The sequence below is a fragment of the Camelina sativa genome, chromosome 18 (assembly GCF_030686135.1).
Source record: "Camelina sativa cultivar CO46 ecotype springtype chromosome 18, ASM3068613v1".
Taxonomy (NCBI): domain Eukaryota; kingdom Viridiplantae; phylum Streptophyta; class Magnoliopsida; order Brassicales; family Brassicaceae; genus Camelina; species Camelina sativa.
The window spans coordinates 1,506,616-1,530,712 of NC_141897.1; the positions used below are offsets into that span (position 1 = coordinate 1,506,616).

Consider the following 24,097-nt stretch of genomic DNA (forward strand, 5'->3'; position numbering starts at 1 on the left):
TGACGAAAAAATATATGTTTCCAATTTTCATAGACCTTTTTGAACTATTTAAAGTTCTCTTGATAAAAATGCTTTAAAAAAAATGCATAATTATATTATACCTAGTTAGGGTTTAAAGATAATGGAAAGTGGTTAATCATTGATAGATCATTAACAAACGAATAAATGCAATTATATTATGATTGTAGAAAATAAAACATATTGTTAAGTTGGGGAACCTAATCTATCGGATCCGATATGTCATCCGATGTTCAGACGGTACATTGATCGGCTTGCTTCCTCAATTATTAAAATATTTGTCGTTGTTTTACATTATATTTGAGGAAAACAAAAAGAAAGAGAGCGCGTTTATCTTCTCAAATTTATATGATTATAATTCAGTGACGTACTATAAATCGTGGTTTATGAAGGTTAGGACTTAGGAGATATGATATCCAAATCCTTATATATCAAACGTATGATCAAACTCAAAGACACTAATCCAACAAGTAGTTCTAGATTTCTAGTCATAGTTATTGTTCTAGTGTTAGGTTGATGAAAATTTTGAGCGTTAAAACTGTTTTAGAATTTAAAGTTAACTAAACTCGTAAATTGGAAACATAATAAAAGAAGAGGGGTGAAATTGATGTCAAAGTGAAGCCATGAACGTTGGAAAAGGAGAGGACTCATCTTATCACTTAATCACACTTTGTCTCCTCACCTTTTTTCTTCCTTTTGCTTTCGGCTCCCTTCTTATCTTTCTTTACTTTATTTGCTTCTTTATTTTTCTTTCATCTTATTTGTTTTGAATCTTCAAGTTTTATAACCAGTTAGCAACGTTTTACGTAAGGAGAAATTATTTTGATGCCAAAACTCGGATTTTTTTTGCATACCACTCATATAGGGAAGTCTACATAAAATAATGAGTGGATACCAAGTTTTTTTATGTGTGTGAAATTAAAAGTTCTTTTAAAATTATATTTCAATCTTTATGTGAAACTGTAATGCAAAAAAAATATATATATAATTTGAAAATATTTGATTAGTGGTTTGACCAAACATTACGATTTTCTTTATTTGACTACTACATTGGCAGAATTTGTTTTGTAGTTGTTCACAATGTCAAATTTTTGTGTAAATAATTGGGTATCATTATCACGAGGTATGAACATCTTAGCGAAGACAAAGACACTAAAAATAGAACAACATTTGTATGCATGAACAAAAAGTTTTGAGTAAAAAAGAATTTAATAAAAATTTAAATTATGTTTGGAATATCTTTTAATGTATCATTTGAGAAACAAAAACTCATCTTTTGTTAATGCATACACATAACACATGTGATAAATGTATTGTTTGGTATAATGTAGATTGGAAGATGATTTGATTTTAAAAAATAGACGTGACCAAAAAATGTTTTAACTAAGAAGTTATGTCATGAATGCCCTCATATATATTAGACCTACTTTTACGTTACCATATATTGCAATTTTTGTTTTATCAAATTATTTTAATAGCACATTACAAACACAATAATATAAACTAGTTATCAAAATCAATTGGGTTGCTAGAAGTTCTTCTTTTCATATTGCTCATATTATTGCTCCTTAAGCAACTCATTACAATCACAAAAAACATAATACCATGAATTTTGTTGATGTTGCCAAAACGAATGCACTTAAGCATATTTTCATGATTTCAATTTTTGCTTTTACGAGATCGATAAGTCATGCATAACCATCTCAACATTTGTTTTTACTATACTTTGTTTGAGTGTTAAGCTTATATTTTGTTTTAAACATCTTTCCATTTGATTTGCTTGCCCACTTTTTCAAATTTCAACTTTAAATTATGTAGACATTAGGTAGGATTAAAATTTTAAGTCACAATACTTCTTTCATTTTGAATCGACGAATTACTCCAAAATTTGAAATTTGCACAAGTTATTCACCAATTTAAAATATCTACAAATATATCCATCTCTATAAATATTGACGAATGCAAGAATTGAGGTGGTCCAATATTTATAATAAAAGCGGTTTTTTTCTATCAAGGTTGACAAAAATACAAAATATCTACATATGTATATGTATTCGACAAACTGATATGGTAGTTGCATGTAAACCTTTTTTGTTTAAAATTTGTAGGTCATAAATATTTCAACAAAATTTTATATTATAATGCAATTCTTATACATATAGGTCAATCGTGCGTACAATTGATTTTTTAAGTTTTATTTACAAAAATAAAATAGATAATGGTTGTAGGCGGATTACTTAAATTTTGATAATTAAAAGACTTTATGTTTTATTAGCTTATAAGTAAATCATGTGGAAAACATATATGACTTACCTTACCTTGAAACTGAGCTCCTCCAACCTGAACATTAGCATCAACGTATCCTTGACCTATCAATTAAGAAATATTGTATCATTATTTAAAATTCATTTAATTTACTTTTTTATTGAACTGAATATGATATTTTCTTATTTTTAAGTAAGTCAGAAATGAAATTATTTATAAACTATAGTATCAAAATATTTAGGTCATATAAATTAATATTTTTTTGGCATCTGAGAAATTAATATTGTATTTATCAATCTCATAAATTAAACATTCTTGTTCACTTTCAATTTCACCGTAACCACAAAACATGCAATTAGGGGTGTCAAACGGGCCAGATGCCCGCGGGCATAGCCCAATAAGAAGCCTAGCGGAGCGGGCTTGGGCCTAGTCATTGAAGTCCAAATTTTTGCGGGCATATTGGACCGGACCCGTTTGGTCGGCGGATTCAAGCGGTCATGCCCGTCGCGGATTGCGGGTCTGCGGATTACCCGATGGTCCATCGATCTGTGGAGACGAAGACGAAGAACAGAAGAAGAAGATGAAGGATGTTTCATCGGTAGAGATTTACAACTGATTTTTATGGTCAGATGATTTCATCTTCTTCTTGACATCTCTACCGATGGAACATCGGGTAATCATGTTCTTCTTTTTCTGTGCTTGACAGTCCCACTTACCATGTCTTCTCAATTTTCTGAAACTAACAAGGTAATTAGAGATTTACAACTTATTTTTATGGTCAGATGATTTCAAATTGTACCGGCAAGAGTTATAGAAATTGTGAATTTAAGTCTCAGTGCTGCTTCTCAATATGTGTTTGTGATTTTGTTTGTTATGGGATTGATGTATTGTTGTTCTTCTTGGGAATCGAAATCGTGGTTTTGTTTCACTGGATTTGAGTGGAATGTTGAAATTTCTAATTCACGGTCTGTTCTAGGTATCCGGGTTTTCTTATACTACTTTTGTTGTTTTAGGCCATTGTGTTTTGCGAATCGTAATTTTGATTCGACTGTGTTGTTTTGGGAATAGAGAAATTGATAACTTGAGATTGAATCTAACTGCAGTTATTATTATGTTGTGTGTTAGTTTGTTACCAACTTATCTTCCTCTGCAAGTTTAAGATACTATTTATGATTTTGTTCTTGTTTCTGTTTCTTTAATGCAATGAAGAAATTAGAGGTTGTTGTATAAATCATGTTCTTACTAGTTGATTATATCTGACATGGTATGTATATTAACGATACGATTATGTGATTAGTCGTTTAGAGTAGGCACTTAGATTGAATGTTAGGTTGTTTGAATTTGGTAATGAGATGTTTGGCCAATTTGTTTTACTGCAAGGTTTTGTTTATTGTCATTGTCATTTCCATCTGCTTAATATGCTTCAGTTTGGATTCTTTGGGCATTGGGATTGCAGAACTTTTTTGGTTTCAATCCTTTGGGCATTGGATTGCAGAATTTTGTTTATATGATCTCTAACTTCTTATTTTCTTATTTTGTGTGTTCTTACAGTTCTTCTGCGGATCTAAGAGCCTAATTAATTCTAGTTCAGCTAAAAGGAATTTTTTATTGGACACACATATTTCATGAGTATAAAAGGATTTTTTAGAGGAACTCTGTTTGTACCATATCTGTAGTGCTTTCATTCATAGTTCATGATTTCACTTCCGTCTCATAGGATTAAAATTCTGCTTTGAGCTTTGATTAGCTGGCTTATAGTGACTTGTTTATGACTCATTTAATCCAACTTGAAGTAGTTTTTGTGAAAAGCTCATTTAATCCTTGATAAAAAGGTTGGAGCGACAGCGACTTGTCCTACTTGCAGAGCACTTGTTTTACCTCCTGAGAATGCCACATCTGTAGTTGCAGGCCAACGCGGAGGAGAAGAAGAGATGCCCGCGGGCATGCCCGTTAGTCCGCAAAAGTAAGCGGAGCATGCCCGTTTGACACCCCTACATGCAATGTGCCATACGCAAATATTTATGGGCCAATTTCTGCTGGTCCATATGAAGCCCATATCCAAATATTTACTTTTGAGCGTCGTTTCAAAATTAAGATAAGATGTTCTGATAAACCTCTCTCATGTTTCAGAGACACAAAGCCATCTTCACGCAAAAACCTCTCACTCTGCGTTTCTAATGGCGACTGTTCTCACTACAGCCATTGATGTCTGCTTCAATCCCCAAAATTCAGACACAAAGAAACACAGTCTATTCTTAAAGCCTTCTCTTTTAAGACAATCTCGTACTAGAAAACTCAACATTTCTTGCAGTTCCAAACAACCTAAAACCCTAGAAGAAGAACCAATCACCACAACAAAAACCCCATCTCTATCTGAGCAACTCAAGCCTCTCTCTGCGACAACACTCAGACAAGAGCAAACCCATATCTTGGCTAAACCGAAGTCTGTATGGGTCAATCCAACAAGACCCAAAAGGTCAGTTCTTTCACTTCAGAGACAAAAGCGTTCTGCTTACTCTTACAATCATCAAATCAAGGACCTCAGGGCTTTTGCTCAGAAGCTCAACAGTTCTAATTTCACTGAAAAGTCTGAGTTTTTATCTCTTCTCGACGAGATTCCTTATCCACCCGATAGAGATAACGCATTGCTTGTGCTAAACAGCTTGAGAGAATGGCAAAAGACTCATGTTTTCTTTAATTGGGTTAAATCCAAGAATCTGTTTCGTATGGAAACAATATTTTACAATGTTACAATGAAGTCTCTGAGATTTGGGAGGCAGTTTCAGCTTATTGAGGAGCTGGCACTTGAAATGGTGAATGATGGTCTTGAGCTTGATAACATCACTTATTCCACTATCATCACTTGTGCGAAAAGGTGCAATCTTTACAACAAAGCTATTGAGTGGTTTGAGAGAATGTACAAAACTGGTCTGATGCCTGATGAGGTCACTTACTCTGCAGTTCTTGATGTTTATTCCAAGTTAGGAAAAGTTGAGGAGGTTCTTAGTTTGTATGAAAGAGCTGTTGCTACGGGTTGGAAACCTGATGCTATAGCGTTCTCTGTGTTGGGAAAAATGTTTGGTGAAGCGGGGGATTATGATGGGATTAGGTATGTTTTGCAAGAGATGAAATCTATGGATGTGAAGCCTAATGTGGTTGTGTATAATACTTTGTTGGAAGCTATGGGAAGAGCTGGGAAACCAGGTTTGGCTAGGAGTTTGTTTAATGAGATGCTTGAGGAAGGTTTAACTCCAAATGAGAAAACTTTGACAGCTCTTGTTAAGATTTATGGGAAAGCGAGGTGGGGGAAAGATGCACTTAACTTGTGGGAGGAAATGAAGGTGAAGAAATGGCCGATGGATTTCATTTTGTACAACACATTGTTAAATATGTGTGCTGATATTGGATTGGAGGAAGAAGCTGAGACGCTGTTTAATGATATGAAGGAGTCTGCGCAATGTATACCTGATAATTTTAGTTACACAGCCATGCTGAATATATATGGGAGTGGTGGAAAAGCTGAAAAGGCGATGCAATTGTTTGAAGAAATGTTAGAAGCTGGTGTTCCGGTTAATGTGATGGGTTGCACTTGTTTAGTTCAATGCTTAGGGAAAGCAAAAAGGATTGATGATTTGGTTTATGTGTTTGATCTCTCGGTTCGAAGGGGTGTTAAGCCTGATGATAGGCTTTGTGGGTGTCTTCTTTCGGTTATGGCCTTGTGTGAGAGTAGTGAGGATGCTGAAAAGGTTATGGCTTGTTTGGAGAAAGCAAATCAGAAGCTGGTGACATTTGTGAATCTGATAGTAGATGAGAAAACCGAATTTGAGACTGTAAAAGAAGAGTTCAAGTTAGTGATCAATGCAACCCAAGTAGAGGCAAGAAGGCCCTTCTGCAACTGCTTGATAGATATATGCAGAGGCAAGAAGCGTCACGAGAGAGCTCATGAGCTTCTCTATTTAGGAACCCTTTTCGGCCTATATCCAGGATTACACAACAAGACCATGAAAGAATGGAGCTTAGATGTGAGGTCACTATCAGTTGGTGCGGCTGAGACTGCTCTCGAAGAGTGGATGAGAACACTTGCCAGCATCATTAGACGTCAAGAAGATCTTCCAGATTTGTTCTTTGCACAAACTGGGACAGGAACCCACAGATTCTCACAGGGATTAGCAAACTCTTTCGCCTTGCATTTGCAACAGCTATCTGCACCTTTCAAACAGAGCGATAGGGCGGGTATTTTTGTGGCTACAAAGGAAGATTTGGTGTCATGGTTGGAATCAAAGTTTCCACCTTTAGTTGCTTCTCAAGTATGAAACATCATCATCTGTTATCCTAAACTAAAAAGCAACATTATTTTTCCAAGTAAAGTTGTTTATAACTGCAATAGTATATTGAATATTTTGATAAAGTTTCAATCTTTTTGTATTACCACAAGGAAGAAGATATCAAATTTAGTTATTTGCAGTCTTATTTTCTCTTTCCCTAAAAGAGTTAACTTTTCATAAGATTCATGCAAAAAAAAACTCTCATTTCACAAAAGTTACCAACACATTCAATATCTCTCTCTCAGCTCTCTCTTACACGCATACACACCTTTCAGATACTGTCTACAAAGACCCATAAATATTTGGGACTTCCTCTTATAGCTTAGCATCGCCAGCTATTCTGTCGCTTTGCATCATATGCTGCGCCATCGTTGAGCATATCTTGAGCATCAGTTTCCATTCCGAGCTTCGAGAGCGCTAAAGCCTGCAAGTAAAACGCTGTTGGCCATTCAGGTATGCACACCTGAGCCTGCATTGCATCTCTCAGTGCAAGCTCTTGTTGGTCTGTCATTAAGTAGGAGAAAGCCCGTCTAGCGAAAACTGTTGCAGAAGGAACCGGCATCATCCCCACCAACTATAAACCATAGATAAAGGAGTTATAAATTCTTGTAGAACACAAAGAATTATAGATTTGTTGCTTTTTTTCCTCACCTTTGAGTAGTATTCAATTGAGTTCTTGAAATCCTTGTCTCGGAAAGCAATGTCCCCGAACTTCTTTGTATTGAGCATCTCCTGCACTTGTTGTGTCCATTCTTGAAATGAAAGCTCATTTTCTGCACCTTCCTCGTCTCTGTAACCGGTTTTAAGCAATATGTCGTGAAATGTCGCAAGGTCCATCTTTGCACAGGCCTTTCCAAGAGGAGAAAGCATAGTTGGTAATATTACTATGTTCTTTGGTAAGCCCATTAATGCATGAGAAGCAACCTAAGCAAACAAAACCAAAACCAGGATAATTAATTTGGATATGAAGTTCACATTGTCGATTTCATGTAGGGATTATATCAAACCTCTTCTTGCTTTTGTAGTGGTGCCACTGCAGAGAGAAGAAATTTGGTATCTGGTCGATCCTTTGCCTCCGACTGAAGGCATTTTGAAGCAAGCTCAACTAATTTAGTCGCATCTTCATTCGCATATTGCCCTTCAAGAGATGAATCCATAAGAAGCAACGCATTTTTACCTCTTATGATATCAAGAGCCTGATATAAAACATCACCACCAGTTTATTTAAGAAGACACTAAAACAACCCTTTGGCGAATTGACAAAAAAACTGACATAGAGTGAAAGTAACTAGAAGCACATACATGGCTAGGTGGAATGTGTTTGCCGCTTAAAAGATCTAACAGTATAGTTCCATAACTGAATATCACACTTTCAGGAATGACTCTACCTGCCAAAAAAAAAGACAGAGACCTTTAATCTTCAATAATGAATTGTTTCATCTTCAAGTTCTCAAGATCAAGAATGTTACCTGTCCGTAAAAACTCAGGTGGAGTATAAGCTAAGTTGGTACTGTAGCTTTTTCCATCTCTACTGTTCTTCATTAGACCAAAAGTAGATAGACGAGGGTCACCTTCCTCGTCGAAGAGGATTCTGTATGCATTTAGGTCATGGTAGATTTTTCGGTTCTCGATGTTGCAGTAATCAAGTGCTTGTGCAATATAGTCTGCGATTCGAACACGCATATCCCATGGAAGTGGCTGTTTTTCCCCTGAAAACATAAGCAAAAAGAAGAGTGTAAAGCATCCAAACACGATTATAAACCAAGCTTATAACGACAGAAGGATAAGACAATTACAGTGAAATAGATGCTTTGAGAGAGTATCATTTGGCATATACTCTGCTACCAACAATCTCTCATCTCCCTCAGCGCAGCAACCAATCAGACTGACTATTCTCTTGTTTTTAAGCTTCCCAACACCTGTTGCTTCCACCTGATTTCACAAGTCAATTACGGTCAACACCAGGACAAAGCTCCCATGTTTGTTATCTCAGGTTTCTATTTTCGCTATAAATATCAACACTCAAGACATTAGTCGGATCCTAGGATTTAAAAGCAGCTTTAAACCCCAAATTGTCGACTTTTCTGCCTTTTAGCAAATCAATCTCAGGGAAGCTTATTCTCTGAGTAAAAGCCGATGTCTTTTTCCTTTCCTGTAACTAAAAGCTACACCTAACACACTATTCATTTATCTAGTCATAGCTTTGCCTAAGAAGTGATCAGATAGTCCAAGAGATTCAAGTAGGGTCTAAAGTCAGAGTCAAAGAATCAATGAACAAAGTGCTAAACAACAAACCATGCATTGGTCTTCTCAGATATTTCTTACCACAAACTGTTGAGCATCAGGCCAAGATTGCCTAGAGAACCGCTTGATGGCTACAAGATGATTCCCTTCGAGCTTCCCTCTGTAAACTACATTAGGAGCTTTCTCTCCACCTTCAGAGACAATGCAGCTAGGGCTAAACCCATTGGTTGCTTTTCTCAACTCATTCAGATCAAATTCTTTGAAATTTTGGATTTCCTGATCCACTTGGTCCCCATTTACTGTAACCACACAACAACAAAACACAAACATATCCCAAAAAGGCAAATCAATCTAAACAAGAGTTTAATTCCAAAAAGGCTGAGACTTTACAACTTTTTCTGCTTTTAGACTAAAAAAAACCCTAACCCCACAAATTAAAAACCCATAACAAGAACAGACAAAAAATGCTGCAGATTTACTCAGTGAGCAAACAAAAAATGTGAGTACTTGGAGTCTAAGAGACTATTATTTACCTGATTCTGGTTTGTTTGGAGCTGATGGATCATCAGAAGAAGGTAGATTAGCAGTTTTGGAATGTAAACAACCCATTTATCTCACATCAAAAGCTTAAAAACAACTTGTTTCCCACAAAAATCAGAAATTTTGGATAAGAAACAGGAATTGAAAGAGAAAATGATTAGGAGAGCTAATTTGTTCTGTCTTGTGTTCTTGGATTGAGGTAATAAAACAATGGTGGGATTTGATTTGGGGTTTGGATTTGTGCTTTGTAAGGAGCTGAGGAGGCAGTAGTAGAATATAAAATTTAATAAAAATTTGAAAACTTAAAGACAAAAAGAAGTAGCTAGAGAGAGAGAGAAAGAGAAAGATCTGAAAAATATAAATATAGCTTCAAAAAAGCTGCACACTTGAAAAAATAGAGGTAACAAGCAAAAAAAAATAAAAAAATAGAGTCATGTGAAGCAAAGATCTCTTTACACTATTAGATTTTGCTTGCATATGCTTTTTTTCTTTTTTCCTCGGAACTATACACTAGAATTTTAAATTTTGGGTTTCAGTTTTTATACCATTTTCAAAGTTTGATAAATTATGCAATTCTTTTATAAAACAAATAGTAAAAAAAATCTGAATAAAATTTATCAATTCATCACCTTGTTGAAATAATATGGCATAAATTTATATTAATTTTATGTTTATGGTTTACTACTTTATTTTACCTCAAAGGCCCTTGTTAGTAAATACAAAATAGTAACCTAATATTGACTGTACAAGTTTTCTCTATTGACTATTGCTATCCTATCTTAATCCACCAATTAAAGTCAACAACACAATAACAGTAACAGCGAAAATAATTGCTGCAAGCTCTCTTCTCTTTCTTTTTCTCCGCCTAACTATGTTGATAATTATTGTAAGTCGATTGAGCAATATTAATCTATGAGATAAACATGTCAAAGATGGCTTGGTTTATGTCTTTTATTCTTGTTTGAAAATAATGAGTTTTTGCTGTCTTAAAAACAATTATTGGACAAAGAAAATAATAAGTCACATCACACATGACAAGTCTATCAGGAGGCACGTGCCTCTACGTTCTTGGGTCCTGAATTTTACCGAAGATGGAAAGTAACTACGGTAAAACCTCTATAAATTAATACTCTATAAATTAATAATCACTATAAATTAATAAATTTTGTTGGTCCCAAGTCGGGCCAGTATAAAAATTAACAATATTCGATAAGATAATAAGATAATAATTTTTTTGAAATTTCAATGTAAAATATGGTCCCAATAATATCATAAATTAATAATCATAAATCATATGCATAAATACTAAGACAATTTTGTAAAATATGAATCTAGTGTTGTTTGTCTTTTTTTAAAGTTGGAATCTCGTTGGAGTTCATCTCTAATTTTCCTTATTGCATCAAAAACTCCTGGTGTTGTCTTCTCGATTTGCATCCAAAAGTTGTGAAGAGTTCTAGACGCGATAATTGCTTCCTTACGTGTAACTGGTTCCAAAGGTTCCACATTATCGTCTTCAGCTTCTTCATCAACATTAATGACAGAAGCCACAATCTCTTCTAAACTCTGAACTTCTGAGCATGCATCATTTTCACCTGGATAGTCGAGTAGACTATTGATAACCATTTTATTTCGATAACCAAGATTATTAATCACCACTTCAAGTTCCTGCATATCATCTTCACAAACTGATTCCTCTTCTGAATTCCTTGATACGGCATCTCTTGAACGAATTTTACAATGTCGAAAACAATTTGCTATTGTCTCTCCATGAACATTAGTTGTCCAAGCAGAGACCGCAAAATTGATAGCATGCAAAACATTGATCTTAGCTGGATCAGATTGTCCCAACTCATATCCTTCTAAAACCTCACGGTAAAATCTCCTTCGATAATGCATTTTAAAAGCTCTTATTATTCCAGCATCACAAGGTTGGATTTTTGACGTCATGTTAGGTGGCAAGAAAAACAACTCAACATTATGTAATCCTTCAATATTTCTTGGATGTGCTGGGCAATTATCTACCACAAACAAAACCCTTCTACCATGCATTATCTGATCAAACCAGCGAATATATTCTTCAAAAATAACACTTGTCATCCAAGCTCTTTTGTTGGCTCGATAATGACAATTCAAGCTATTCATGTTGACATTCTTGAAGCAGCGCGGCTTCGCATATTTTCCAATAATCCATAAGAGAATTTTTTCAGACTCATCCTCGTTACAGCAAATAACAACAGTTAACCTTTCTTTGTCTTGTTTTTTGCCTTCAAGTTGTTTTGTAGCAAGAGAATGATCAGCTTGTAACCTATAAAACAAACCAGTTTCATCCATATTAAAAACATCTTTCTTAGAAAACTTATCTATTTTTCCTCTTATAGCTTCCAGCTTCTTTTCCATGTCTTCAACATCAACTGAACCGCTTTCTCCAAACCGACGAAACGACTTGATACCGTGTCGTAATTTGAATTTTTCAAGCCAGCCTTGAGAAAATTGGTGCTCAAAATCTTGTTCCGGGTATACAAGTTTCATAGTCACTTTTGCCTTCTCTAAAATTAGTTCTCCGGTCATATTCACACGATCTTGGTATTGAAGAAACCATTCAAAAAAAACTTTCTCCATCTCTGGATATTTTGCTGGTTTGTGACGTTTGATATCTTTTCTGGATTCCAGATTGGTGGAAAGATATTCATCTGATCTTTTGAGTGTGTTTGAGATTGTACCTTGGCTAACTTGAATTTGAAATTTTTCTTGAATCCACAATTGCAACTCTTTTTGAGTACATTTGGTATGATCTCTTTTGTACTCATATAACTCTTTGCGTATTTGGTCTGTCATAGTTGCTTTTGCAACACCTTTTAGATGAGAAGCCATAGCTAAGATTTTGTGTAAAGAAAAAAAATAGTAGATGAGAATAGATCGTACGTTCACGTTCGTGTCTACAAATAAAGACACAGGTTCTATAGAAATATGAATGTTAACATAATTGAATATGTTATATCAAAGCATAAGGAATTTTATATAAAGAAAAATTCTAAAAAAGTATATGATTTTAAGGTAAAAATTCCAAATTTACATCTAGAAATATTTTAAAAGTTCATGTAGTGAATAATATTGTATTTTGCAAAAATATTTCTATAAATTAATATCACTATAAATTAATAAAATCTCAAAATCCCCACATTATTAATTTATAGAGGTTTTACTGTATTTCTCTTTGCAACAATTTTATTAATATAAATTTTACAAGTTTATTCTGCCAAGTTTGTGAAAAAAAAAAATACTGCCAAAATTAATCCGTATTTTTTATTTTAGCGTAATACAACAATTTGATAATAAATTCCAAAATGAATAAGTACCGTTATTACATGATTCTTTTCACACGAAAAAAGTCTTCGGTATCACTCTCTTCTTCACCGACAAAAACAAAACACAATTTTCTTAAATTCGACATAAAATTACGAGATTTTAAATAATATAACACACAGATACTTAAATGATAGTAGTACTTGTCTCTGAATCTTTGAATAGTTTATCATACTAACTAACGTGGACCATAAACAAAAGAATCTTGGACCAAGTCATACTCTAATCATATGGGAATTTCCTCAAAACCAAAAAAAAGAAAATAAAGAACATAACGTAAACTATTTTATTTTGGATTTTGTATTTTATATTCCAAAAATACACAGTTACACATTAGCAACCCTAGGACCTCTAACTATTGTACTTGATGCAATGTAATTACTACATGAACTATTATATATTCTCTCATACCAAAAGAAAATAAATTGTACTGTTGTATTGCGACCGGCGAATCGTTCTTGGACAGCTCCTCGCCATCTCATGTGGATTATTTTTTTTGTGGTTCACCTTATCTGTCTGGCCTTTAGGCATTCTTATTATTTGTACATTTGTTGTTATGTGATATATCATGGTTTTTGTGGTTTTCAACCATGATATAAGGAGTATTTTAGAGTCTTTTGGATTGTAATCTAGGATGTTTTTGAGTCTTTGCAGGTTTTCTAGGACTTTGGCACAGAAAGAGCAAAGTAGAGCAATTTGGATCATTTTGGAGCATAAATTTCTAAGAATCAATTTGGACTCGGATCAAATCAAGGGCATCGATCGACACCACTTAGGAGCATCGGTCGACACCCTCTTCAGCCGATGAAGAATCACAAAATTGGAAGTTTTACAATTTTACCCAAAGTTTTCCTAAATTGCAACACAAGTCTCTGACGTGTTTTAGGACATATATATAGTGTTTTTGGATTTTAGAAAACCCTGAAGTTTTATTCTAGCAAGTTTTATTTTTCTGCAAACCTGTGAGATTTTGAGAGCTTTTGGGAGAGAGATTTGAACTGCTTTGAGAGAAGAATTCTTGAACTCCCTCTTTACTCGTTGAATTTCAATTGCTTATTATTCAGAATTATGTTTTGATCTTCATTGAATATGTCTGAGTAGTTTGCTTGTTAGGTTCAGGGTTTTTCACAAGGATTTTATGAGTTATTAGATCTGTTTATTTAGGATTCTTTATCTTTCTAGATCTTCATCATAGGTTGTTTTTAATGCTAGATCTTTGATTAGCCATCTGGATTTAGATCTTAGGATTATTGATTGATATGAGAATATAATTGTTTTTCCTGACAAAAACTTTTTGATGAGCAAAATTACTTCTTGCAAAGAGATTTGATTTAGTAATTTTGTGAACAATCTAAACTTGTTTTTAAAGCTGATTTTTAACCTAGAATTTTACAAAGAGATTTGGATTTTCTGGTTTTAAATTTAGATAATATTTGCAGTGAGAACTGATTTATTTTACAAAAGAGTTTAGAGTTCTAGATCTGATTTTTAATTGCTTGAATCCTATTTAATTATTGATTTAATATTTTGTAATGTTCTGAGAAATTCCCTGGACCTAGCTTTTTGATCTTCTGAATTTACAACAGTTTTATTTTAATATTTTGCATTGCCTATTTCATTTAAATCATCTTGTTTAGCGTAATCATAAAACTCTATAATTTATTGTGTAGTCTTGAGTCCTTGTGGAATTCGACCCCTAAGTATTACAGTGACCTCTTAATTTGAGAGAGTAGCTCTAGGGTAAATTTGAGCATATCAAATTTTGGCGCCGTTGTCGGGGACTCTTTGATCTACCATTAGATTTGAGTTTTTAATTTCGTCTAAATTTTTCTTTTTATTTTCTACTTACACATTTTTGTTTTTCTTCTCTTTGGTGTTTCAGGTGCATGCCTCCAAGACCTCACACAAGGAGCAACAAGACTGATCCCACTGTGAATCTTTCAAACCAAGAGTTGGGAAAACTTGAGCGTGAGAACAGAAAAGCAGCCAAATCCTTGAAGATGGTTAACACAGTCATTCTGGTTCGTGATGAGGATGGTGCTTTGAGAGATCAAGAGGGCCACTTGCGCAATGAGCAGGGCCAAAAGCTTGATGCGGAAGGCAACGTAATTGCTGAAGTCGTTGTTGCTGCGGAACAGAACCTTGGTGTCGATCGACGCCAATCAGAGGGTATCGATCGACACCCACCTCCAGCAGACGTACGTGGAGCTGCAAACCACGTCCAGAATCCGGTTCGAAGACAATAGAACAACCGAGATCTGATCAGGACTATTGCAGACTTCAACAGAGCTGATTTGATGTATGAAAACCGCTCTGCAATTGTTCCACCTCCATTTCCAAGGAATGACTTTGAGCTGAAGCCTGCATACTTCCAGCTAGTTGGACAAAGACCCTTCTCTAACCTGCCAAATGAGAAAGCTCTGGACCATATTGAGCCCTTTGAAGACCTGGTGACCAGTATCAAGGCCAATGGAGTAACTGAAGACTACATCTACTGCAAGCTTTTCCCATATTCACTTGCAGGAGAAGCATCTCAATGTTTGAAACAGTTGCCAGCCCGTTCTTTGACATCTTGGCAACAAGTGAAGGTGGCTTTTTTCAACTACTTTTATGATGATGCCATGTCAGATGAGCTAAGAGTCAAGTTGTCCTCCTTCAAGCAAAGATCAGATGAAGCTTTCAAGGCAACTTGGGTAAGATTCAAGGCATATCAAAGGGACTGTCCAGACCATGGCTTTTCAAGAGTGCAGCTGTTGAGTATCTTTTTTCAGAGGGATTGACTGGGAATATCAGCTAGCTTTGGATGCTTCAAGCCATGGGAACTTCAAGACAAGATTTCCAGAAGATGTTGAAGCTTTGATTGAGAATTTGGATTCCAGAAATAGCACTAAGAGAGCAGATACTGAAAGGAAGAGATTACATGGAGGATTTGATTCAAACCAGCTTGCTTCTGTTAATGCCAAGGTGGATTCAGTTCACAATCTTCTGGCTGGTAAGAAATCAGTTCACTTTGCTGCTGAAGTTGAATCATTTGAGCCACAACCTAAGACTGGGAATGAAGAAGCAGATGTCAACTTTGTATATGGGAATCAGGGTCAGAGATTCGGTAATCAACAAAGCAACAAGCCTTACACTGGGAAATTTTCAGGCTACACTCCTAAACCAGATTACTAGAAGCAGCAACAAAACAATGGTCATACTAGAACCTATAGGAACTCTTCTTATCAGTCTCCTCCTCCACAAACTTCTTCTGAAAGTAGAATGGAAGCTATGCTAGAGCAACTTTTGCAAGGTCAGGAACAGTTATCAGTGACATTCAATGGGAAGATTGATAATGTCTACAATGAGCTTACTAGGAGGATTGATGCTTTGAACATTCATGTCAAAAAGCTGGAGAATCAGGTTGCGCAGACTGCTGGGTCTGTTAAAAGGCAAGAGGGATTTCTCCTTGGAAGAACTGAGTCAAACCCCAAGCATGCTTGCAATGCCATATCAGTGAGAGATGAAGATGATGGAGAAATTGAAACTGTAGAAAAAGGAGAGCAATCGGCCAAACCCGAGACGGAGAATTCGACTTCAGACAATGGTGTCGGTCAACACCCCTCTCAGACTGAACCAAAAACTGCAAAATCTCCGATTCCAGCAGCTGTTGACAGGGTGTACAAGCCTAAGGTCCCTTTTCCTAAGCCAAGAAGGTCCAAGCAGGAGATGGAGGAAGCTAGATGCAAGGCAATGATGGACAAGATGATGATTGAGATGCCTTTGATTGATGCTGTAAAGCTTTCACCACCACTTAAGCGGTATGTGAAGAGAATGGTATCCAATGGTTTAAGCCCTGAAGAAGGAGCACTGCTTACAAAAGATGTCAGTGCAATTCTGTTGAACCAGCCTGTTCAAAGGAGAAAAGAGAAGAAGCAAGAAGTGATAGTCTCTGAGAGGGTGAGTGCAGCAATTCAGTGTAGGACTGCTAAAAAGTTACCAGATCCTGGAAGCTTTGTACTTGATTGCTCAATCTCAACAGGACGGTTTGCACACTCACTTTGTGATCTTGGCTCTAGTATCAACTTGATGCCACATTTTGTTGCTGTGAGACTTTGGATGATAGAATTCAAGCCAACTCAGATTTCTCTTATCTTGGCTGATCGATCCCGAAGAATTCCTGAAGGTGTTTTAGAGGATATTCCAATTAAGGTTGGAAACTTTATGATTCCCACTGACTTTGTGGTGCTGAAGTTTGATAAAGAGCCTAGTGATCCTCTCATCTTAGGAAGATCTTTCTTGGCAACAGCTGGTGCAATCATAGATGTGCAGAAGGGACACATAACACTGAATGTGGAAGGTTTGAGTCTGAACTTTGAGATGGATAAACTGAGGAGAGCTCCTACTATTAATGGACAAACTTTTTCTGTTGAAAAAGTTTCTGCTACACGAGCAACAGGCTCAGTATCGATCGATGCTACATTAGCATCGGTCGACACCCCTCCACATCCGAGCTTGCACTTGTCCACAACTGATGCTCCAAGTAAGAAAACTGCTCCCAAACAGAAACCTCCCCACTCCACACTCCAGAGTCCTCAGGTAGGGCCAAGGTACACATCTTCTGCACCTAATCCCCCTCCTATCATCAACAAGGCTTTCAAAGGTACAAAAACTATTTTGCAGTTAAACAAGCAACGAGATTATCTTAGAGCGCTTGTTTCTTCTGTTGATGATTTTGCAGGACATAAAAGAAGCAAACACATCCCAAAATCCCGCCCTGTCCTATTCCTCATGTCCTTGGTAGACCTCACTCTTCTACTGCTTATACACCACCTTGGATGAAGAGGTCATGCTATGGGAGGCATTCACTGCCACATTCTGATCCACCTGATGCCTGAGCTTCAACGCAGTCCAACTAATGACTGAAAACAAGCGCTAAGTGGGAGACAACCCACTTCTAGGTTTTTCTTTTCCTTTTGAGTCATTTTTTTTTTGCATTGAGTCAGTTTTTGTTTGAAATTTGTTTGAAATCATGAATTATCTATCTATCATGTTGCTTTTAACTTGTGTTTGAGTGTCTCTTAACAGAATAATCATCCAAGGATTGATCCATCAACACAACTATCTGCAACTAACAAGGACTTACGGCCAAAAACACCATTCGTGATGAGTGTCGATCGACATTGAAATGGTATCGGTCGACGCCCCATGGCAACCCGAAAACAGTTTATCTTTTCCTTACAATTTTCAATACGTTTTGTTTCTTTTAGCTTTCCTCTTATTTGAAAACACTGGGGACAGTGTCGTTTAAGTCTGGGGGAGGTTAGTACTAACTACTAACATAGTTTTGGTTTTTAGTGTGTCAAAATCAATTTTTGTTTTTATTGAGTCAAATTTTTCAAAATTGTATTGGGAACTATGATTTTTCTTTTTAGGTGTATTGCCTTGGTTGATTAATGCTGCAGATTGAATCCACTAATCCGACTAATGAAAAATCCAATGGCTGACCAGTAAACCAGAGACATCTAAATTTCCAACTGAATCCATCAAAGCCTGAGGTAATTTTTGTACTTTTCTTTTTAACTAATCAAGGAGATTGATGTTCATAGAGCTTGACTCCTTGTTCATGCCTGACAAGTAAGATCTTCAAAAGAAAATGGTACTCCTCTCCCTAATTTAAGTTGAAAAGATCACTCCTGGGAGCTTTGTTAAAAAAAAAAGAGAATAAAAGATGAGATGATTTTGATCAGTTTAGAGAGGGAGGTAAATTACCAGTGACCTCATTATTCTACTCTTGAGTCAAATGATCACACAACGCTTGGAAGTGAGGGGTAGGTAAATTACCGATGACCCCATTATTCGCCTACAACTTTGATTAAAGAAAAAAAAACAGCAAAGCAAAACTCAAAGAAGAATAATAATATAATAAATCTGGGGGAGAGGAAGAATACCACATGTTGTAAAAAGATATATCTTGCTTGCTATGGTATAGTACGAGAATGAGTCTAGAAGGTTCTTGACATTGATCAAATTGAGGAGACCCACTGATGAGGGCTTTATGGAGGAAGTAGTGGAATTTGGTTTGAATTTGGGATGCTACGAATGTCAACGGAGAAGTACATGGTGGTTAGATTTGGATTTTTCTGCTAAGCATATGGATTATGGTTTGGATGATCATGGCATTACCTTAGAGAGGAAATGAGTTTCTGTGTTTTCAAACCTCTTTCACAGGTCTAAGTTTCTATTTTTCTTGAGGGCAAGCAAAGGCTAAGTCTGGGGGAGTTGATATATCATGGTTTTTGTGGTTTTCAACCATGATATAAGGAGTCTTTTAGAGTCTTTTGAGTTGTTTTCTAGGATGTTTTTGAGTCTTTGCAGGTTTTCTAGGACTTTGGCACAGAAGGAGCAAAGTGGAACAATTTAGATCATTTTGGAGCATAAATCTCGAAGAATCAATTTGGACTCGGATCAAAACAAGGGCATCGATCGACACCACTTAGGAGCATCGGTCGACACCCTCTTCAGCCGATGAAGAATCACAAAATTGGAAGTTTTACAATTTTACCCAAAGTTTTCCTAAATTGCAACACAAGTCCCTCATGTGTTTTAGGACATATATATAGTGTTTTTGGATTTTAGAAAATCCTGAAGTTTTATTCTAGCAAGTTTTATTTTTCTGCAATCCTGTGAGATTTTGAGAGCTTTTGGGAGAGAGATCTGAACTGCTTTGAGAGAAGAATTGATGAACTCCCTCTTTACTCTTTTAATTTCAATTGCTTATTATTCAGAATTATATTTTGTTCTTCATTGAATATGTCTGAGTTATTAGATCTGTTTATTTAGGATTCTTTATATTTCTAGATCTTCATCATAGGCTGTTCTTAATGCTAGATCTTTGATTAGCCATCTGGATTTAGATCTTAGGATTATTGATTGATATGAGAATATAATTGATTTTCCTGACAAAAATCTTTTGATGAGCAAAATTACTTCTTGCAAAGAGATTTGTTTTAGTAATTTTGTGAACAATCTAAACTTGTTTTTAAAGCTGATTTTTAACCTAGAATTTTACAAAGAGATTTGGATTTTCTGGTTTTAAATTTAGATAATATTTGCAGTGAGAACTGATTTATTTTACAAAAGAGTTTAGAGTTCTAGATCTGATTTTTAATTGCTTGAATCCTATTTATTATTGATTTAATATTTTGTAATTTCCTGAGACATTCCCTGGACCTAGCTTTTTGATCTTCTGAATTTACAACAGTTTTATTTTAATATTTTGCATTGCCTATTTCATTTAAATCATCTTGTTTAGCTTAATCATAAAACTCTATAATTCATTGTGTAGTCTTGAGTCCTTGTGGAATTCGACCCTTAAGTATTACAATGACCTCTTAATTTGAGAGAGTAGCTCTAGGGTAAATTTGAACATATCATTGTGCTGGGTTGTTATGGTTCGTTAGGAACTTGTTGATCTTTGTATTATTACTTTCCCATGTAAGTTTCTTGACCGCTAAAAAACTCAATTTAGAGGAGAGTTTCACGTCACCAACTTAATGAAATGAAGTTTGGAAGACAAAAAATAAAATAAAATAAAATAAATTGTACATTTTATTTGAGTATCATATATATATTTCAACTTCATCCCTTTTATTTTTATGGAAATTCTGATTCCACCCAACTTTTCTTAGTTCTTTATTTTCATCTACATCTTTTGAGTATATGCGTATATATATTTTTTTTTCGGGTCAAAGTATATGCTGATTCAATATCTGAATATCAGATAAATTAGCTCCAAAAGCTCCAGAATCTTGACCTGCACATTCGCGAATTAAAATTGTAATACATGGTCCAAACTGTATAAACTTTAATGCGAGGGTTTAATCGGTATTTAACAATAGTTGCGGGTTAAAAGAAAAGTGAAAAAGTCTGGATATCAAGGGTGCCAGTGAACCTATTTAAAAAATTTGCGGTTAATTCACTAAACATCTAAAATGACGGGCAAAAAGTGCGAAAACTCGTTACCTTAGCTACTAAGACGGCAAGGTACTGTTTCTTCTGCCTCCGGCGACCCAATACTGTTTAACGACGACGAGAATTTTCTCCGGCACAAGTGGACCGTCTTCGTGATCCATCAATTTAGTGTCATATCTCATTCCCTTTGTGATTCTTCGTACATCGTTTAGTACATCAACCTCGTCTCTGAATATAACTGTTCCTTCTGGTCGCAAAATCCGATCCATTTCGAGAAGTATGTCTTCGATTTTGCAACTGCATTGCGAATGTTCAATAGTTAAGTTTAAGATTCACATAAATTTAGTAGCTTTAGGACATAAAACATTAGGGTTTGATCTTGTTTGATCCAAGATTTGTGCAAGAACATAAATGGTGTAATCTTTTTGGATCTTTAATGGTAATAGAATCTTTAGCTAACCTGTTCTGATACAAGCTGAAGACATTGTTGGCGTGGATGAGATCATATGTTCTTGGATAAGTTGAAAAGCCTTCACACCTGCAGATTTCAAAAGGAAAGACATCAGTTTTTGGCATTCAATGTTTGTTCTACAGAAGAAAGATTTTGTGAATTTACCAGTCATGGTAGATGCCAATAAGACCCCTTTCATATACAGCACTCAAAGTGTTCTTTGCAATGGTTGGGACAACGTTCATAACCCAAGATTTAGGCGATTCAAGCGCAGCTGCGAATCCACCAAGTCCAGCATTCATATCCATCACATTACGGTATCTCGTGCTACCTATCAGTCTGTTGATTCTTTTGTAGGCACTCATTCGCTTCTTCCACAGTTTGTTATCTTCATGGTATGATTCAGCGGTCACACTCTCGATCAGACCTTTTGTTATACACGGAGGAACTGAGACAAGCCTTTCCGGGAACTTCTTTAGCTTTCCTCCTGCGACTTCTTCTTTGTTTGATACTTTAGGGAATGGAGTCACGCATACTTCCATCTCCCTGTACCAGACATCATCGGTGTCTTTTCCTTTGCAGATTTTAACAGATGATGGCCTATCACATGATCTGTCATTTGTTTTCTTTCTCCAAATTGCAATGTCTCCCTTCTCATACTTCTTCTCCCAACATAAAGACTTTGCAATCTCCTCTATTTTCTTTTGCTCTGCATTGAGTTCTTTCTTAGACCGCTTCCACGTCTTGTAGTATGTCTTCCAGTTGATCGGTGGCCCGGATAAGACCCAGTAACCTCCCCGTCTCAAGACTCTGTCTACTTCCATTAAGTACATTCCCTCTGCACAGTCAATCTAGTGATTTTTGTGCCATTTCCACTATATAGTTAGGTGTGAGATTATGGACTGAGCAAATGTATTACCATTAGAGGTCCATGGTATTAAACATCGAGAGCATTGAGCCATATCAAATGCTCTTGGTGGATATGGAAGACGAATTGATCCAAGTACACCAATAATAGCTGGAACGCCTCTCTCAAGTGCAAACTGTACTTGAGCTTCATGGTTATCCCGTGGTGCAAACGACATAGTCAATACTTTCTTCTTAAGCATATATGCACCCCAGCTTGCAACCTAAAACGTAAAGAGCACAACAATAAACTCTAAGAAATGAATCAAAACATCACAGTGAGAGTTGGTACGTGAACCAACTTACCCCACATCCAGTGTCCAATGCAGTTCTAACAGTTCCATCTTTGATTGGGATTACAGTAGCTAGCTCTTCGATATAAGCATCAGCGCCTTGTGGAAACATAGTTCCTCCTCCAGGGAACTTAAACACATTCCCTTGAAACTTCACCCAATTTTGTCTAGCTTTCTCGACCGTCAAGCTCTTGAAAGGAACATTCGCATAGTGAACGTAATCACGGCTTTTAGGCCAAGGGAAAGGAGTCTTATACCCTTTAGGAGCAGGAACCAGACACCGCAGCTTCTCACTCTCCGGTGGACAATGTCTCTCTCTGTAAATCATATTCTCCCTCGGGAATTTCATCGCTCGGTTTTGTTCTTGACAAGGCGTGTAATCCTTGTACTTAACATCACACGGCTTGAACACAACGGGTTTCGGATTAGCTCTCTCAGGAATCTGAACTGTTCTATGATGAGGCTCAAAATCAAGTTTGGTTACAATGTCTGTAACATTAGTACATTGTTCTTGCTTTGTAACTTCCATAACTATACCACCTCCTTTACCAAAACCACTCCTTTGCCATGATCCAAGAAGATAGAAGAAACAACATAAACCAATCACAATGATCAGAGTAAACAAAGTTCTTGTCGAATTATTCACTTGTGGACTGTTCTTAGAACCCATGACTTGGAAATTTCCTGAAATATTCGATCATAAAACTATAATATCAATTCCCTTAAGAGTAATCAACAGCAATTGACATGATACAACATAAATTTCATTATGGAGAAAAAGTTTTGATTTTTAACAGGAAAAATCGAAACTTTAAGTAAAGCTAAGGAACCTAGATTTCAGAGAGAAGAGTTCGTGATGATAGAACAAAAAAAGATTGTAAATTTGGGCATTGCACTTGGAAGTTGAAATCGAAATTGAAATTAGAAGAACACAGAAGGGAATTTTGCAAGAAGAGATACTTCCAAGAGCTAAAAACTATCTAGAAAGAGAGAAAAGTATTGACCTGTTCGATGGTAAACCTCTTTTGTTTGTTTCTCTGCAGATCACTGCTGCTTTTGCTCTTTCAGTGATTAAGCTGTCGACGATTAAAAAGCTTTTGACATTGATGGAAGCAGAAAGACTCACAAAAACATAACGTCTCTAATCAATAAAGAAGGCCAGAAGGGTGAGTGTCCCAAATAATTAAAAAGAGGATTTTTTTTTCTTTTTAAAGATGAAAAACATGTTAATAAATAAATAAGTTTCTTAAAACTTCATTCTCATCCAAAAAAAAAAAAAATAAAAAATAAGGAAAAGATTGTATTCTTAAACAATTTTTTATTCTTTTGAAAAATATATGTATCTTATTTACTAATGCTCAAACCCAAAAGTCCAAATCAGCACATGCATCTATGCTATATCGGTATATCCCATATAATTAATTATTAATGGTAAGGTATGAACTATGAAGATTGAAGAATTAGTAGGGTAATGCAAATTAAGGATCTTTATAATCAGTTATTAATAGTAGAGGAAAAAGTGGAATTTTGGGCACGAAGAAGTCTCTAGTGGAAGGAGACTGAAGACGATTGACACGCACTCTTTTAACTTGGCTGTCATACCCCGACGACACTCACAAGCCACATGATTCTACTCTCTCTATTCTTCAACCTGGTCACTGTCAACTTAAATCGGAATTGTATCTTATCGTACCAATATATATATATATTGTAAAGACTACAAATTCTAATCACTTTCT

General features: G+C 35.8%; 3 protein-coding genes and 1 pseudogene across 6 annotated transcripts; 1 reads left to right on the top strand and 3 right to left on the bottom strand.

Annotated features, from left to right (window-relative positions):
- Positions 1-2,772: 2,772 nt before the first annotated feature.
- Positions 2,773-6,753, top strand: LOC104760245 (pentatricopeptide repeat-containing protein At5g46580, chloroplastic pseudogene; annotated as a pseudogene). Of its 2 annotated transcripts, none has more exons than XR_015588737.1 (2): positions 2,773-3,030; positions 4,116-6,753. The product of XR_015588737.1 is annotated as a pentatricopeptide repeat-containing protein At5g46580, chloroplastic pseudogene, transcript variant X2 (transcript). The 2 variants fall into 2 exon arrangements; XR_015588736.1 differs by having other exon boundaries at positions 2,799-3,030; positions 3,835-6,753.
- A 37-nt stretch (positions 6,754-6,790) lies between these two features.
- On the bottom strand, positions 6,791-10,016 carry LOC104760244 (serine/threonine-protein kinase BSK2). Its single transcript, XM_010483137.3, has 8 exons — positions 9,386-10,016; positions 8,934-9,151; positions 8,405-8,540; positions 8,078-8,317; positions 7,911-7,996; positions 7,616-7,804; positions 7,260-7,532; positions 6,791-7,182 (listed from the first exon to the last, which is right to left on the bottom strand). The coding sequence occupies exons 1-8, from the start codon at positions 9,459-9,461 to the stop codon at positions 6,931-6,933; spliced, it is 1,470 nt and encodes a 489-aa protein (XP_010481439.2). The 5' UTR covers positions 9,462-10,016; the 3' UTR covers positions 6,791-6,930.
- Positions 10,017-10,697: 681 nt separating this feature from the next.
- Positions 10,698-12,263, bottom strand: LOC147921346 (CENP-B homolog protein 2-like). The gene has a single exon (XM_087497642.1). It carries the CDS (start codon positions 12,261-12,263, stop codon positions 10,698-10,700), a length of 1,566 nt encoding a protein of 521 aa, XP_087353768.1.
- An 8,059-nt stretch (positions 12,264-20,322) lies between these two features.
- Positions 20,323-24,009, bottom strand: LOC104760247 (putative methyltransferase PMT14). Of its 2 annotated transcripts, XM_087500035.1 has the most exons (8): positions 23,939-24,009; positions 23,363-23,434; positions 22,372-23,042; positions 22,079-22,289; positions 21,325-21,997; positions 21,169-21,246; positions 20,760-21,005; positions 20,323-20,550 (listed from the first exon to the last, which is right to left on the bottom strand). In XM_087500035.1, exons 3-7 carry the CDS (start codon positions 23,026-23,028, stop codon positions 20,768-20,770), a joined length of 1,857 nt encoding a protein of 618 aa, XP_087356161.1. In that variant the 5' UTR covers positions 23,029-23,042; positions 23,363-23,434; positions 23,939-24,009; the 3' UTR covers positions 20,323-20,550; positions 20,760-20,767. The 2 variants fall into 2 exon arrangements, with proteins under 2 accessions (XP_087356161.1, XP_010481446.2); XM_010483144.3 differs by lacking the exon at positions 23,939-24,009 and having other exon boundaries at positions 23,363-23,574.
- Between the last annotated feature and the right edge of the window lie 88 nt (positions 24,010-24,097).